Source organism: Anguilla rostrata, chromosome 1 (genome assembly GCF_018555375.3).
Source record: "Anguilla rostrata isolate EN2019 chromosome 1, ASM1855537v3, whole genome shotgun sequence".
Lineage (NCBI taxonomy): Eukaryota > Metazoa > Chordata > Actinopteri > Anguilliformes > Anguillidae > Anguilla > Anguilla rostrata.
In genome coordinates, this window is record NC_057933.1 from 82,938,825 (window position 1) to 82,953,973 (window position 15,149).

The 15,149-nt window shown below is 51.5% G+C and overlaps 1 protein-coding gene across 1 annotated transcript in view; it reads right to left on the bottom strand.

Moving 5' to 3' along the window:
* Nucleotides 1-8,838, bottom strand: part of nphs1 (NPHS1 adhesion molecule, nephrin) — a 52,081-nt gene extending 43,243 nt beyond the window's left edge. Inside the window, exons 1-3 of the mRNA XM_064306189.1 lie at nucleotides 8,692-8,838; nucleotides 2,427-2,540; nucleotides 234-431 (exon numbers count right to left, since the gene is read on the bottom strand). Coding sequence (XP_064162259.1) covers nucleotides 234-431; nucleotides 2,427-2,490 — 262 coding nt within the window. The 5' untranslated portion in view covers nucleotides 2,491-2,540; nucleotides 8,692-8,838. The remainder of the gene's footprint in view (nucleotides 1-233; nucleotides 432-2,426; nucleotides 2,541-8,691) is intronic.
* Nucleotides 8,839-15,149: the final 6,311 nt, after the last annotated feature.

A 15,149-nucleotide genomic window follows, 5' to 3' on the forward strand; every position in this document is an offset into this window, starting at 1 on the left:
CGAGTTTACTTGAATAGCTTACGAAAATGACTCATTCCGAAAGTGGCGGCGTTCGAGCAAAGCACTGCTACCAGCCACATGGAGGGTCCGCAAGGCGCACGCCAGGCTAGCACAGCCCAGTGAGGTACCACAGCCCGGCAGCGGCAACCACCAGCCCCACAGTGGAGGGGTACCACAACCCCGCACCAGGCCACGCCAGCCACGTGGAGGGTACCTCCACAGCGGCCAAGCACCTCTCCTCTCTTCCCCAATCACGGAGTAGCGGGGGAAGCCGGGCAGGCTGCGCTGGGGTCCCAGGAGGAGGCCGTCCTTCGCCCACTGGACCACGCCCGAGGGGCGCAACACCTCGCAGCGCAGGACCGCCGTCCCGCCCGCCTTCACCGTCACGTTTTTGGGCTGGGTCCTGAAGGCCTGCTGGGACCGCACCACACCTGGAGGGGTGGGGGGGGGGGGGGGGCGGAGGAGGAGGGGGGGTCATTTTAATTTCACTCTTATTCATATAGGGCAGGGCTGCCCAACCCTGTTCCTGGAGATCTACCGTCCTGTAGGTTTTCACCCCCAGCCCTCATTCAGCAGCTAGAGATCTCGTTAAACTGATAATTTGCCGAATCGGATGTGCCAAATTAGGGTCGAAATGAAACCGTGCAGCACGGCAGATCTCCAGGAGCGGGGCTGGGCAGCCCTGGAACAGGGCGTTTAACAAAGACTGTGTCACAGTATGACTCACAGTGTACCCTAGCCTAAAGCCCTCCCAAAGCAACACAAAGCAAGGCAAAGGCAACGTTGGTAAGAAAAAGAAAAAAAAACTCCCTAGATGGCAAACAGGAAGAAACCCTGGGAGGAAACAGACTGAAGGCGTGGCTCGGGGTGTGAGTTCATAGAGACCGGGCGTGGTCAGTGTTCAGCCCACCCGATTAGATCGGGACAGGCTGTATGAAGCCCCTGGAGGTGGCGAGCACAGAGGAACACCCCAGTGATGAAACGAACTCCCCGTCCCTCTTTGAACCTCTCCCCCACCACCCATCTTCCGCCGTGGTCTGAAAACTCATCTCCTCAGACTATACCTGGACTAACTACCACCACTCTGTATATTTCACTCTAAATCCACCCCCCCCCCCCCCTTCATGACACTCGTTACATGTTCTCCCATCCCAGCACTTTCTGGTAATTTGTATTTGTCCTAATATTGTAGCTTGTTCTTCTGCCCAGTTAGCTTTGCAGAGGTTAGGTCAGAATAGTGTTCACTGTGTGAACTAAACTGGTGTTCTTGGCTAGAAATAGCTGTACAAAATAAGTATTGTATTTTATTGAACCTGTATTTTGTGGTTGCGCTTTTGTACGTCGCTGTGGATAAAAGCGTCTGCCAAATAAATGTAATGTAATGTAACACATCATGGACCACAGAGAAACGCACCGCGGACCGGAGGCTGCCTGTGCTTCATCTGGCTCCAGCAAGGCAGGAGTCTCCCCGCATCAATAATTACAAGTGTGTTTTATTAATGGGGAAAATTGGACCAATTCAGCTCCGGCAAAATGAATCGATAAAGTAATTACTAAGAATGAAGACCCACCTCTGTGGGGACGTGCAGAGGAGCAACTTTAAAAAATAATAATAAACCAACAGAGGCATTAAAAAAATGCGATCGGAGACTTTATAATTAAGCTCTCCCGTTTGCTCCTGTCCATCAAGGCGATGTCTGTCGGCCTCGCCCCAGTGTCCCACTAACGCAGTCCCCTCTTTAGTGACTAGCTGTGAGTAGTGGATCACAGCAACGTCATCTCTAATGATGACCCTTCACACTTAAACACATGCTGAGTTCCCACGCTAGGTCATGCCTCTATTAATGCCTGTAGCTTTGCTACGCTCTTCTGGAATTGGCGACAGCTGGACTGCCTCCTCGGTTCAAGGTCGGCATGGTTATCGTTGCTTCATTTGTGAAGTGAACGTAGAATCTTGCGAAGCAACCAAAATGGCCTTCAGGGGGAAAAAAGGGCTCAGTTGTACCTCCGAATTGTGCCTGATGGAAAATTGAATCACGGCAGCCTCTGGGCTCCACGGAACAGTGTTCTTACTGTGGCGCCATAAACATAATGTGCGCAAAGAATGCTTTAAGCAAAGCAGAAACTCTAGTCTTACCTTGAAAAAAATCTGCTTTTTTTTTTTTTTTTTACAGTAGGACTATGCTGTTTGTCACCAGGAACATGTCAATAGTAAGGCTGAGATAATACAGGGCTAAGCAACCTTGATTCCTCAGCTCGATCCCACGTCAATAGCCCATTGATGACCCACCAGAAGGAAGTTTGAGGAATGTGTTGAGCTAAACGATGGGATGCACCAGTGGAACCAAGGAAGCCGAATTAAAATACTCTATTGTGGTTGAAGGCATATTGCCTGCATAATAGCAGCATTGTCGACCGCATATTACCCAGAAGCAGAGGGACAAAGAGGAGCCATCGGCAAGAAGTTTGCTGTGCTGACAACAGGACCATCTCGCAGACCGGCTCCAGTGATAAAGTTGACCAATCACGCGCTGGCGCTGCTGAAACAACCAATCACAATGCAGGTGGACATTATTTGATACACAGACAGATGACAGTGTCGAGCTTAGAAAAGAGAATTGACAAGTGGAAATCTGGGATGTTTCCAAGTCAATTACCACAGTGGAACCAACAATAGCAATTCACGTAATTGAAAACCAAACAGTTGTTCTGCTAAATAAATTGAATAAATGAAATGCAACAACTCTCGCAAGCATTTTTCTTCAGTTGATTAGTTTCAGTTCAACAGTCTTTGATAAGAAATTAAATCCCCCAGTCCACGTAGACACGTAGTCCTTTTTACCCAGGGTGAAACATACTCTGCATCATGGTACCAGTGACAATTTTTCAGATCATCTCTACGGAATTAGAAACTTTGTCAGAAGATCAACAGATCATCCTTTATCACTTCCCCCAGAGAAGTTCCGTGTTTTCCATGCGTACTTCGCACCTGAGGTGGGGCCAAGGGGCCAGCTTTCGGTTCTCAATCTCAGCACTGGAAGTAATGTCGCCCCCTGCTGATATCTATGATTTTCGCTCAAAAACCAAGTTTCCCCATTGGGCTTCATTCATTTTTCACAGCAAAAATAAAATACTCCCACTCAAATATTGAGGTTAACATATATTGGGAAGAAAAATGACTTATTATTTTTCTGAGGTAAAAATTTTTTTTCTTACCACAGAGACAAAGATATACATTTTTCATTTATTATTTATTATAGCCAATGTCTGCACTATCCTCGTTGTACCTGTGATGTAGGCACATGACCAAGGACACAACTGAGCATGTCCGTTGAGCGAACAAAATGTACTTCCTGGTTCTGATGTGCTCTCCATAGGTTTCTACTGGAGTCACTGTCTCTACATATTATATACTCTAAGGCTCTCTACATATTATATATCGTGGTCGGCTGGGTGAGTGGTTGGTTGGGAGAGTGGTCGGTTGGGAGCGTGGTCGGTTGGGTGAGTGGTCGGTTGGGAGAGTGGTCGGTTGGGAGAGTGGTCAGTTGGGTGAGTGGTCGGTTGGGAGAGTGGTTGGTTGGGAGAGTGATTGGTTGGGAAAGTGGTCGGTTGGGAAAGTGGTCGGTTGGGTGAGTGGTCGGTTGGGAGAGTGGTTGGTTGGGAGAGTGGTCGGTTGGGAGAGTGGTTGGTTGGGAGAGTGGTCGGTTGGGAGAGTGGTCGGTTGGGAGAGTGGTCGGTTGGGAGAGTGGTCGTTGGGAAAGTGGTCGGTTGGAGCGTGGTTGGTTGGTGAGTGATTGGTTGGGAAGTGGTCGGTTGGGAAAGTGGTCGGTTGGGTGAGTGGTCGGTTGGGAGAGTGGTTGGTTGGGAGAGTGGTCGGTTGGGAAAGTGGTCGGTTGGGTGAGTGGTCGGTTGGGAGAGTGGTTGGTTGGGAGAGTGGTCGGTTGGAGCGTGGTTGGTTGGAGAGTGGTTGGTTGGGAAAGTGGTTGGCTGGGTGAGTGATTGGTTGGGAAAGTGGTCGGTTGGGAAAGTGGTCGGTTGGGAGAGTGGTCGGTTGGGAGAGTGGTCGGTTGGGAGAGTGGTCGGTTGGGAGAGTGGTCGGTTGGGAGAGTGGTCGGTTGGGAGAGTGGTCGGTTGGGAGAGTGGTCGGTTGGGAGCGTGGTTGGTTGGGAGAGTGGTTGGTTGGGAGAGTGGTCGGTTAGGAGAGTGGTCGGCTGGGAGAGTGGTCGGTTAGGAGAGTGGTCGGTTGGGAGAGTGGTCGGTTGGGAGAGTGGTCGGTTGGGTGAGTGGTCGGTTGGGAGAGTGGTCGGTTGGGAGCGTGGTCGGTTGGGAGAGTGGTTGGCTGGGTGAGTGGTCGGTTGGGAGAGTGGTCGGTTGGGTGAGTGGTCGGTTGGGAGAGTGGTCGGCTGGGTGAGTGGTCGGTTGGGAGAGTGGTCGGTTGGGAGAGTGGTCGGCTGGGTGAGTGGTTGGCTGGGTGAGTGGTCGGTTGGGAGAGTGGTCGGCTGCGCGAGTGGTTGGCTGGGTGAGTGGTCGGTTAGGAGAGTGGTCGGTTGGGAGAGTGGTCGGTTGGGAGAGTGGTCGGTTGGGAGAGTGGTCGGTTGGGAGAGTGGTTGGTTGGGAAAGTGGTCGGTTGGGAAAGTGGTCGGTTGGGAGAGTGGTTGGTTGGGAGAGTGGTCGGTTGGGAGAGTGGTCGGTTGGGAGAGTGGTCGGTTGGGAGAGTGGTTGGTTGGGAGAGTGGTCGGTTGGGAGAGTGGTTGGTTGGGAGAGTGGTCGGTTGGGAGAGTGGTTGGTTGGGAGAGTGGTCGGTTGGGAGAGTGGTTGGTTGGGAGAGTGGTTGGTTGGGAGAGTGGTCGGTTGGGAGAGTGGTCGGTTGGGAGAGTGGTCGGTTGGGAGAGTGGTTGGTTGGGAGAGTGGTCGGTTGGGAGAGTGGTCGGTTGGGAGAGTGGTCGGTTGGGAGAGTGGTCGGTTGGGAGCGTGGTTGGTTGGGTGAGTGATTGGTTGGGAAAGTGGTCGGTTGGGAAAGTGGTCGGTTGGGTGAGTGGTCGGTTGGGAGAGTGGTCGGTTGGGAGAGTGGTCGGTTGGGAAAGTGGTCGGTTGGGTGAGTGGTCGGTTGGGAGAGTGGTTGGTTGGGAGAGTGGTCGGTTGGGAGCGTGGTTGGTTGGGAGAGTGGTTGGTTGGGAAAGTGGTTGGCTGGGTGAGTGATTGGTTGGGAAAGTGGTCGGTTGGGAAAGTGGTCGGTTGGGTGAGTGGTCGGTTGGGAGAGTGGTTGGTTGGGAGAGTGGTCGGTTGGGAGAGTGGTTGGTTGGGAGAGTGGTCGGTTGGGAGAGTGGTCGGTTGGGAGAGTGGTCGGTTGGGAGAGTGGTCGGTTGGGAGAGTGGTCGGTTGGGAGAGTGGTTGGTTGGGAGAGTGGTCGGTTAGGAGAGTGGTCGGCTGGGAGAGTGGTCGGTTAGGAGAGTGGTCGGTTGGGAGAGTGGTCGGTTGGGAGAGTGGTCGGTTGGGTGAGTGGTCGGTTGGGAGAGTGGTCGGTTGGGAGCGTGGTCGGTTGGGAGAGTGGTTGGCTGGGTGAGTGGTCGGTTGGGAGAGTGGTCGGTTAGGAGAGTGGTCGGTTTGGAGAGTGGTCGGCTGGGTGAGTGGTCGGTTGGGAGAGTGGTCGGTTGGGAGCGTGGTCGGCTGGGTGAGTGGCTGGCTGGGTGAGTGGTCGGTTGGGAGAGTGGTCGGCTGCGCGAGTGGTTGGCTGGGTGAGTGGTCGGTTAGGAGAGTGGTCGGTTGGGAGAGTGGTCGGTTGGGAGAGTGGTCGGTTGGGAGAGTGGTCGGTTAGGAGAGTGGTCGGTTGGGTGAGTGGTCGGCTGGGTGAGTGGTCGGTTTGGCGAGTGGTTGGCTGGGTGAGTGGTCGGTTGGGAGAGTGGTCGGTTGGGTGAGTGGTGGTTGGGAGAGTGGTAGGCTGGGAGAGTGGTCGGTTGGGTGAGTGGTGGTTGGGAGAGTGGTAGGCTGGGAGAGTGGTCGGCTGGGAGAGTGATTGGTTGGGAGAGTGGTAGGCTGGGAGAGTGGTCGGCTGGGAGAGTGGTCGGTTGGGTGAGTGGTCGGCTGGGAGAGTGGTCGGTTTGGAGAGTGGTCGGTTTGGAGAGTGGTCGGTTGGGGGCGTGGTCGGTTTGGAGAGTGGTCGGTTGGGAGAGTGGTCGGCTGGGTGAGTGGTCGGTTGGGAGCGTGGTCGGTTGGGAGAGTGGCAGAGGGGATGTCCACCGGCGAGATGACTCAGCGCTTTTTCCGGCATCTTAATAAGAGGAGCGGCGCCTCCCTGACCTCCTCGCCTGAAGGACCAGAGCCAAACACCCTCCCTAAAGCTGAACACCCTCCCCAAAGCCAAACACGCTCCCTAATCGCTGGAAAAATATTGCGGCCTTGGAGCCGAAGCGTTAATTTGTTTTTACTTTCGGTTTCTTGTTTTTTGCCGTTGGGGAACCAAAGCCGCCGCCTCCGCCGCACCCCCTCCACTGCACCCCCTCCACCACCCCTCCACCGCACCCCCTCCACCACACCCCCTCCACCGCACCCCCTCCACCGCACCCCCTCCACCGCACCCCTCCGCACCCCTCCCTCCCCGCACCCCTCCCACCGCACCCCTCCCGCACCCCCACCCCTCCACCGCACCCCTCCCCCCACCCCCTCCACCGCACCCCCTCCACCGCACCCTCTTAGACGCAAACATACAAGCACAGACGGACAGAGACGGACACACGCTGAGACGTCACACACACCAGCGACACACACAGATTGTGTCACGTGTGTCACACAGATAACCCAAACATAGCTATGTACAAACAATGACATAGTAATACTGTGCTTGAACGCGCATTGGAATATAAAAACCCATACAGGCGCACATATCGAGTGGGAATGTAGTGTACTACAGCAAGGGAAAAACAGTACTATTATTTAATTATTTTCGATTTTTCGCACACCTTTCCTTATCTCTACCTGCAGTGTGAGTTTAAACATTGCTTGTTCTGCTGAGCCTATAATAAATAAGTGAAATTGGGAAACTACATTTATAAAAATTCTATGTTCTGGGTTTATTTTGGTTCCATAAGAGCCATTCACAAATGCATTTTACAGCATTTGATCTGATATTTGATATTTTTTCGTACGCGATTCCCAGTCTTATCCCCCCCCCCCCCCACAAAAATCATTCACCATTACCGCAGTGAGGGAATTTTAATAGAATCTCTCTCTACATCTTTGGATGGCTCCACAGACTTTGACCTTAACTTTGCTTTGCAATCAGTTAACTCAGCTGGACCGGGAAGGCGCTGGATGTGATTCTTTAAGTTCATGCAGTGCGGACGTGATTCCACATATTAATGTTTCTCGCACTCTCCAGCCTCGGCGATGGCCTGAGGGCTCAATCAGATCTTTGCTATTTTTCGCTGAGCGCCCCGGAGGAAAGCTCTGAAGTTTACGCGTTCGGCTTCAATCAGAACTTGTTGATCACGTCGTCCTCCGAGTTTAAAATAAACCCGGATCTTCAGTTATGCAAAACTGGAAAATTGCTCTTTGAACATTATTGCCTGATTGCCGTTGCGCAGAAGAATCCGGCAATTTGAGTCCAGATGTTTGCTTTTTCCCCCCCCCCTCCTCCTCCTCTCGGTTCCCCGGCCCAAACGCAAACAAAAAACCCAACACGAAGACCCGGAGTAATCATTCGGGGCTTTTCATTTTCAGCCTGTGCGCGAGAGAAAGCTGAAGCCTCCCGCGAACCGGTGCGAGGGAAAAAACAAAAAGACGTGTTTGTGAAAGCTTCCCTGCGCGTCCGCACTGGACCCACGCAGCTCCCTCAGCCCGGGCGCGCTTCCTGTTCCGCAGGGCTACCAGTCAGAAAGGGAGGACAAAACCCAAACCGCACCCAACGGACAGTCCTACAGAGGCGAAACAAGTCGGGTGGATGGATTTGTTTTTATTTTAAGACGTTTTTTTTTCTCACACAGAGAGTAGTCAATGTGTGGAATAGCTTGCCAGGTAATCTAGTAGAAGAGGCAAAAACTGGGGGTTTTCAATAGCAGGCTCTAATGGTGTTAAATACTATCTAGCTTGTGGGTAATCTGAGCACTGGGTACAATTTAATTAGGAAAATGATAAGCATTGTTGGGCTGAATGGCCTGTCCTTGTCATTATGTTATGTTATGTTATGTTATGTTATGTTATGTTATGTTATGTTATGTTATGTTAGGTATCCTTTCCTCTGGACGATTAGAAGACTCCCTTGACTTCAATTCTGAGCTATTTATCATATATAATTTTAATAGGCCATTCATAAAAAATTGTGTTCTGGAAGACATATGAGAGAGGATTTGAGATGATGAGAAAAGCTTTCTCTGTGTCGCGAGGGCACAGGGTTCTCATTTTCAGGTGACACAAACCCCCCCCCTCCCTCCCCCCCCCGCTAACTTTGAGGAGGTTAACCCCAGCTCTCTCTCCCTAAAGTTAAATTAAACAGAGAGGGTTCCTCTCAAATCTCTTTAAGTGTCATCTCATCCACAGCCGTGTGCATAAGTGTCTGGCATATGAGCGTGTCTCTCCTAAGAACACTTTGAATAAGCTGAAGGATTTGCATGAGAGAGAGAGAGAGAGAGACAGAGAGAGAGAGAGAGAGACAGAGAGACAGAGAGAGAGAGGAGACACGGAGAGAGTTGGGCTTACCTGTTGAGCTGCCGCAGTGTTCAGAGATGACTTTTTGTCTCCGTTGTTCTCCAGAAGCTGTTCAGAGTGACTGTGGCATGTGGATGTGGGAATGCCAGGGAAGGGAGTCTCCTCTCTCTCTCTCACTCCCTTCTCATACAGCGAAAGACCGGAAAGGAGGGACTCGTCTTTAGAAGACAGACGACAGAAAACAGCTGACGGTTACAAAAATGACGTCCCCCCCCCCGCCCCCTGACACAGAAAATGCACCACTTAGAAGGTGTTCTGGGAGACGAGCGGAATCGTGTCAAAGCTGCAGTGCTTTCACATCTTTTTCTGGTTGTCTCTTAAATTATCCAAACGGTACGTAAAATAATCGCGCCGTGTTTTGACAGCACTGTTCAAAGCCCCGGCTTCGTGAAGCTTGCGGCTCTCCCGTGATAAATCATGGAAGGGGTTGTCCTCTCAACGGCTGACGTTGATTAACCTCCAAGTACACATAGTGTGTAGATGGCACTTCAGTTGGCCGTCGCTGGCATATATGTTTATGAATTATGAATTGGCTGGAGAGTATCCCTTTTAATTTATAAGCTGAATACTCTTGTGGGCGGAGTGGGGTGGGGGAGAGGGGATGGGGATGGGGGGGGGGTTTTACTACCGAGCAGACTTCATACAGAATTCATTTTCGCCGCAGAACATTTGATTATCAAAGAATATCCAGCACTTTTCCAATTACCCGCCTCTGACCGGCATGGCGGCCACAGGCGCCCGTGTGCGGCCGTGTGCTAATTCAGCTCCCGCCGCGCCGCGATGGGCCGGGCGGCCCGTCAGCGGAGCCTCTCATCTCAAACCCCGTCTCACTTCCGTATGGGTTTTCTGAGGTGTCGATGACTCACCGCTCGGGTCGAACTGTGGACGTCGCCCACGAGGCCGCACGCGCTCACGGACGGAGCTGTCGGAAATAAGATCTTACACCAGATCTCCTCTCTCCTCAGACTAAGGTCTTAGGGCAGATCTCCTCTCTCCTCAGACTAAGGTCTTACAGGAGATCTCCTCTCTCCTCAGACTAAGGTCTTACAGGAGATCTCCTCTCTCCTCAGACTAAGGTCTTACAGAAGATCTCTTCTCTCCTCAGACTAAGGTCTTACAGAAGATCTTCTCTCTCCTCAGACTAAGATCTTACAGAAGATCTTCTCTCTCCTCAGACTAAGATCTTACAGAAGATCTTCTCTCTCCTCAGTCTGAGGTCTTAGGGTCGATCTCCTCTCTCCTCAGACGAAGGTCTTAGGGTCGATCTCCTCTCTCCTCAGACGAAGGTCTTAGGGCAGATCTCCTCTCTCCTCAGACTAAGGTCTTACAGAAGATCTCCTCTCTCCTCAGACTAAGGTCTTACAGAAGATCTCCTCTCTCCTCAGACTAAGGTCTTACAGAAGATCTCCTCTCTCCTCAGACTAAGGTCTTACAGAAGATCTCCTCTCTCCTCAGACTAAGATCTTACGGCAGATCTCCTCTCTCCTCAGACTAAGGTCTTACAGGAGATCTCCTCTCTCCTCAGACTAAGATCTTACGGCAGATCTCCTCTCTCCTCAGACTAAGATCTTATAGCAGATCTCCTCTCTCCTCAGACTAAGGTCTTATAGCAGATCTCCTCTCTCCTCAGACTAAGGTCTTACAGAAGATCTCCTCTCTCCTCAGACTAAGGTCTTACAGGAGATCTCCTCTCTCCTCAGACTAAGGTCTTACAGAAGATCTCCTCTCTCCTCAGACTAAGGTCTTACAGAGATCTTCTATCTCCTCAGACTAAGATCATACAGCAGATCTCCTCTCTCCTCAGACTAAGATCTTATGGTAGATCTCCTCTCTCCTCAGACTAAGGTCTTACAGAAGATCTCCTCTCTCCTCAGACTAAGGTCTTATGGCAGATCTCCTCTCTCCTCAGACTAAGGTCTTAAGGCAGATCTTCTCTCTCCTCAGACTAAGATCTTATAGCAGATCTCCTCTCTCCTCAGACTAAGGTCTTACAGGAGATCTCCTCTCTCCTCAGACTAAGGTCTTACAGAAGATCTCCTCTCTCCTCAGACTAAGGTCTTACAGAAGATCTCCTCTCTCCTCAGACTAAGGTCTTACAGAAGATCTCCTCTCTCCTCAGACTAAGATCTTAAAGAAGATCTCTTCTCTCCTCAGACTAAGGTCTTAGGGTCGATCTCCTCTCTCCTCAGACTAAGGTCTTACAGAAGATCTCTTCTCTCCTCAGACTAAGGTCTTACAGAAGATCTTCTCTCTCCTCAGACTAAGATCTTACAGAAGATCTCCTCTCTCCTCAGACTAAGATCTTACAGAAGATCTCCTCTCTCCTCAGACTAAGGTCTTACAGAAGATCTTCTCTCCTCAGTCTGAGGTCTTAAGAAGATCTCTCTCTCCTCAGACAAGTCTTAGAGATCTCTCTCTCCTCAGACTAAGATCTTACAGAAGATCTTCTCTCTCCTCAGTCTGAGGTCTTAGGGTCGATCTCCTCTTCCTCAGTCTAGGTCTTAGGGTCGATCTCCTCTCTCCTCAGACTAAGATCTTAGGGCAGATCTCTCTTCCTCAGATAGGGCTGCAGATTCTTCTAGGGTTAGGTCTAGGTGCCTCCGTGCCTCACTAGATGTTAGCGTCTCTCTCCCTGAGCAGGGTCACGATCTGGTTCGAGGCCTCAGTGACCAGTGTTCGCTGCTGAGCAGTTCCGGTCAGCAGTGGAGTGATGTTGACGTTCTCACAGTGGAGCGCTCACCTACCGCCCCCCAAGCTCCTCACACTTCACTCTGATTTAAGGTGAGCTAGAAGACGTTGTTTGTACATTTAACAATGCTTTAGCGGTCTGGATCAAGATTGGCACACACGCTATCTAACGTGGACGTCCACTGGACATGGACAGGCGGGCCAAGAACGACAACCCCATTTTGACTCGGTCTGCTCTTCCCTTGTGACGTCTCTGGACGTCGCTTGCTCGGTGGGTTGCTAGCAGCTGAGTGGTCTTGTCCTAGCAGGACCAGGGACATTAAAGCAGAGCTGGCCCGTGGCTAAAAAGTTCATTCTGCCTGTGCAGTACTGAGCACAGAGTGGGAGTCGCATTCCCCTCCACAAACAGCAGTGTCAGCAGTACGGGAAGAGAGAGGAGGGGAATATGCACACGCAGACAGAGGAAGGGGCGGAGAGAGAGAAACAGAGGAGGTTAGGGATGGAGGGAGGAGGAAGCAGAGGAGTGGAAGAGAGCGAACAGAGTGGAAGACGGACAGACGAAGCGAGAAAGAAGCACGGAGAAGAGCGGGAAAAGCTAAACGGAGGAAAAGAGAGAGGACAAGAAAGGGAGCATAAAGAGATGGAAGATGCAGAAAGAGATGGAATGGAAAATGGATGGTCTGGAAAGGGAACAAGGGAAAGCGATGAAAAAAATTGAGAATATAAAAGGAAAGTAATTAAAGAAGTGGCCGCCGGGAGTAGAGAGAAAAAATGGTTTGTAATACAAAGAAAGGACGCCGAGAAGGAATAAAGGGAGGAGAACTGGAGGAAGAAAGCAATAAGAGACGCAATAAAGAGGAGGGCACTGGGCAGAGGGGTCAGAGGAGGCGCAGGGAGATGAGAGAACCGCCATTTGCACGCGAGGAGAGGGGAGGAGAGGGGAGGAGAGGGAGGTCTGGGTCGCTGTCTGAAACATGGCAACTCAAGCTGTGCTACTTGTCAAAAAAAAAAAAGAAAAGGAAGTTTAATTATGAAATGCGAGCGGCAGCTTGGGGCCGGGGGCTTAAAGAGCACGGCAGAGCTGCAGAGAGACGCGCCGTCGCCCCACACGCGATCCGTGCCAGCGCGGGATTTAACTCTTTCACCACTCAGGGTTTAATTAGAGAAAAACGCCCCCTGGAGGCCAAAGGGCACTGAGCGCAGCCGGGAAGGGGCAGTCGAAACGCTCTCCAGGGACTGGAGTCAGTTCAGTAACCCCCTCCCCTTCCACCGCCCCTCCACCCCAAGCACTGATGACCGCTAGTGTAACCTGCTGTTTACTCGATCGCAACATTACGGCGGCTCCGCCCCCTCTCAGGAACCCGCCCAATCTGTTGGGTTTTGTCATTTTTCATTAGTGGAAGGGGGGGGGGAAAGTCAAAGGTTCTTTGGTTTATCAATCTGGGCCTCAGAATGGGCAGGAAATCTACCCCCCCCCCCTCCCCCACCCAACTTGGATGAGGGATGAGACTGTTATCCACCACATCTGGAGATCTACAATCATCATCAGCAGCAGCTCACCCTACTGTGCAGGAACATCTGTCTCCTGCAAGCTGGCACGAGGGTCTTCCTCATTTCCTCAAACACAGCTATTACCCCACACCCCCGCCCCCCAGCTCCGCCACCCCCCATGTGTGCTGCTTGGATTGGTGCATTGAGCGCCCGCACCGTCCTCCTGGCCCTCTGTCCCGGGTTGAGGTAGCCCCAGCCCAAATGTTGGAGCAGGTGGGAGTCCTGCTTATCTGGCCTAAAGCAGCTTTTGGAGAGCAGGGACCCTCACGCAGGACATGCCCGCTGCCCACCCCTGTCCCGCCCGGGACAGGAGGCCTCCCACGACACGGGGACGCCAGCTGCGGGCGCCAGATTGGGCTGGCTTTAATCCCCGTGCATAACCCGTCCTACGCCCAAGCCGCTGAGCTGCAGACAGGCAGTTCCCTGGTCCTGTGGTTCCGGGAGGCTGCTCCTGGTCTGTCCTTGGACCAGTCCGAGGGAGGGCGTGAAACAAGCACCCTCCAGAGGACGTCCCACGGAGAATGTCAGATGCCATCCTACAGAGAATGTCAGATACCATTATGCGGATTCCGAATACCATCGAGGGTCATGCTACAAGAGGCGTAGTTCTCTCTCTCTCTATCTCTCTTTCTCTCTCTTTCTCTATTTTTCTCTCTCTGTCTTGAGTACCGCTAAAATGGGTTGGCAAATTGCATCATGGGCACTGGAGAAATGTCAGGGTCATCCTGCAGAGAAGAGGTATGTGGTTACCCCGGAAACATGCCTTTGTAATAAGTTTCAAATGAGCCAGGTGAAATGTAGAAACTCGGTCCCGATTCTTCCCATTCATCCGACTTGGCGCTCATAGCTATGCGGTGTTTTTCATACGGTCGGCTAACAGTTTTACTCTCAGTCCTACTGGCATCCCATTCGACAAGACAAAGCACCAATGGCAGACGACAGAACCCTGGGCAGGGGGTGAGGGAGAGGTTGGGATTTCAAATCAGACTGATAAAATGCACAGACACATCTATGTCTATCCTCAGATATGTAATGTACACTCAATTAAATGGGCAGGGGTCAACCATTGCATTAAAGGCATACCATGCAGGATTTCCATTAAGCCTTGCTGTGGTCCTTTGTGTTCACGATCCAAAAAGTCTCCTCTTCCGTCCGCTAACCCTCGCCATCGGTCGTCTAGCTACCTAGCGTAGCTAGCTGAATAGATAGAGCTCACGTTACTCACAAGTCCAGCGGGAAACGCTGACTCCACCTCACCTTTCGTCCCCCTTTGTGAATCCGATTCAGGTTCAAGGACCTGTCAGCTTGCCGTTTCGCGTCGGCGTTCCTCGTGCTTCTCCGCCTCCCGCCATCGCAGTGGCCGTCTACGGACGCTCCTCCGAGCCCCGGATCAGAACGCGCGGGAAAGAGCGTCGCGCCCAGACACGTCCCGAAAACGCGTTTCAGGAGAAGAAGAAGAAGAAACACAGGCAGAGGAGCTCGGAGACGGGCGAAGACAGAGACCGAACTTTGTCATTTTATTACATTTTCAAGGTATAAAAATCCTGCATGAGTTTTAAAGGCCAGATGAGCCTTTAGACGAGGACTCAGGCCTGAAATAGTAAGCCCTCCTGAAATGGACAGTGATGAATGAGAGCTTGTAATGAAATTTACTAAATATCGAAGTGCTCTGTGGATCCGTGGTACATAAGTTGAGGAGGAGGGCAAGAAAGAAAAAAAAAACATTTTTTCTCGCTGTGATGGAGGTCTTCTGAACCCCCATGCATCAGCGTAGCCTCTGTTTCTGAGCTCTGCTTCAGCAGTAAGTAATACTGCACGCCTTTATAATAAAGGCCTTCTAATCTTTTTCCTTTCCTACCCACTCCAATACTTTATGTGTTTTTGGAACGAAGGAGCCTTGCTGGACATGGCATTGATTTTCGAGTCTGCATTTGCCCCCCCCGTGTTGAGAAGGAAGAGAGGAGTAGGAAAGAAAACACCGTGTGCTGCACAGTCCATACAAGCTCGGCTGAAAACACGGTGTGATAAGGGGCGCTTTTTTTTTTTTTAAACAGAGATGGAACAGACAGATTACAAAAATGCACCCAGCTAAATCCACAAAAAAGCTCTTTGTACAAAACACACAAAGCGAACCGGAGGAGGAATAACGTCTGAAAGAGCCGGCGAAACCCTAAAACAAAAGCGATTAAGTAGGGAAATGGTGGTTTAAT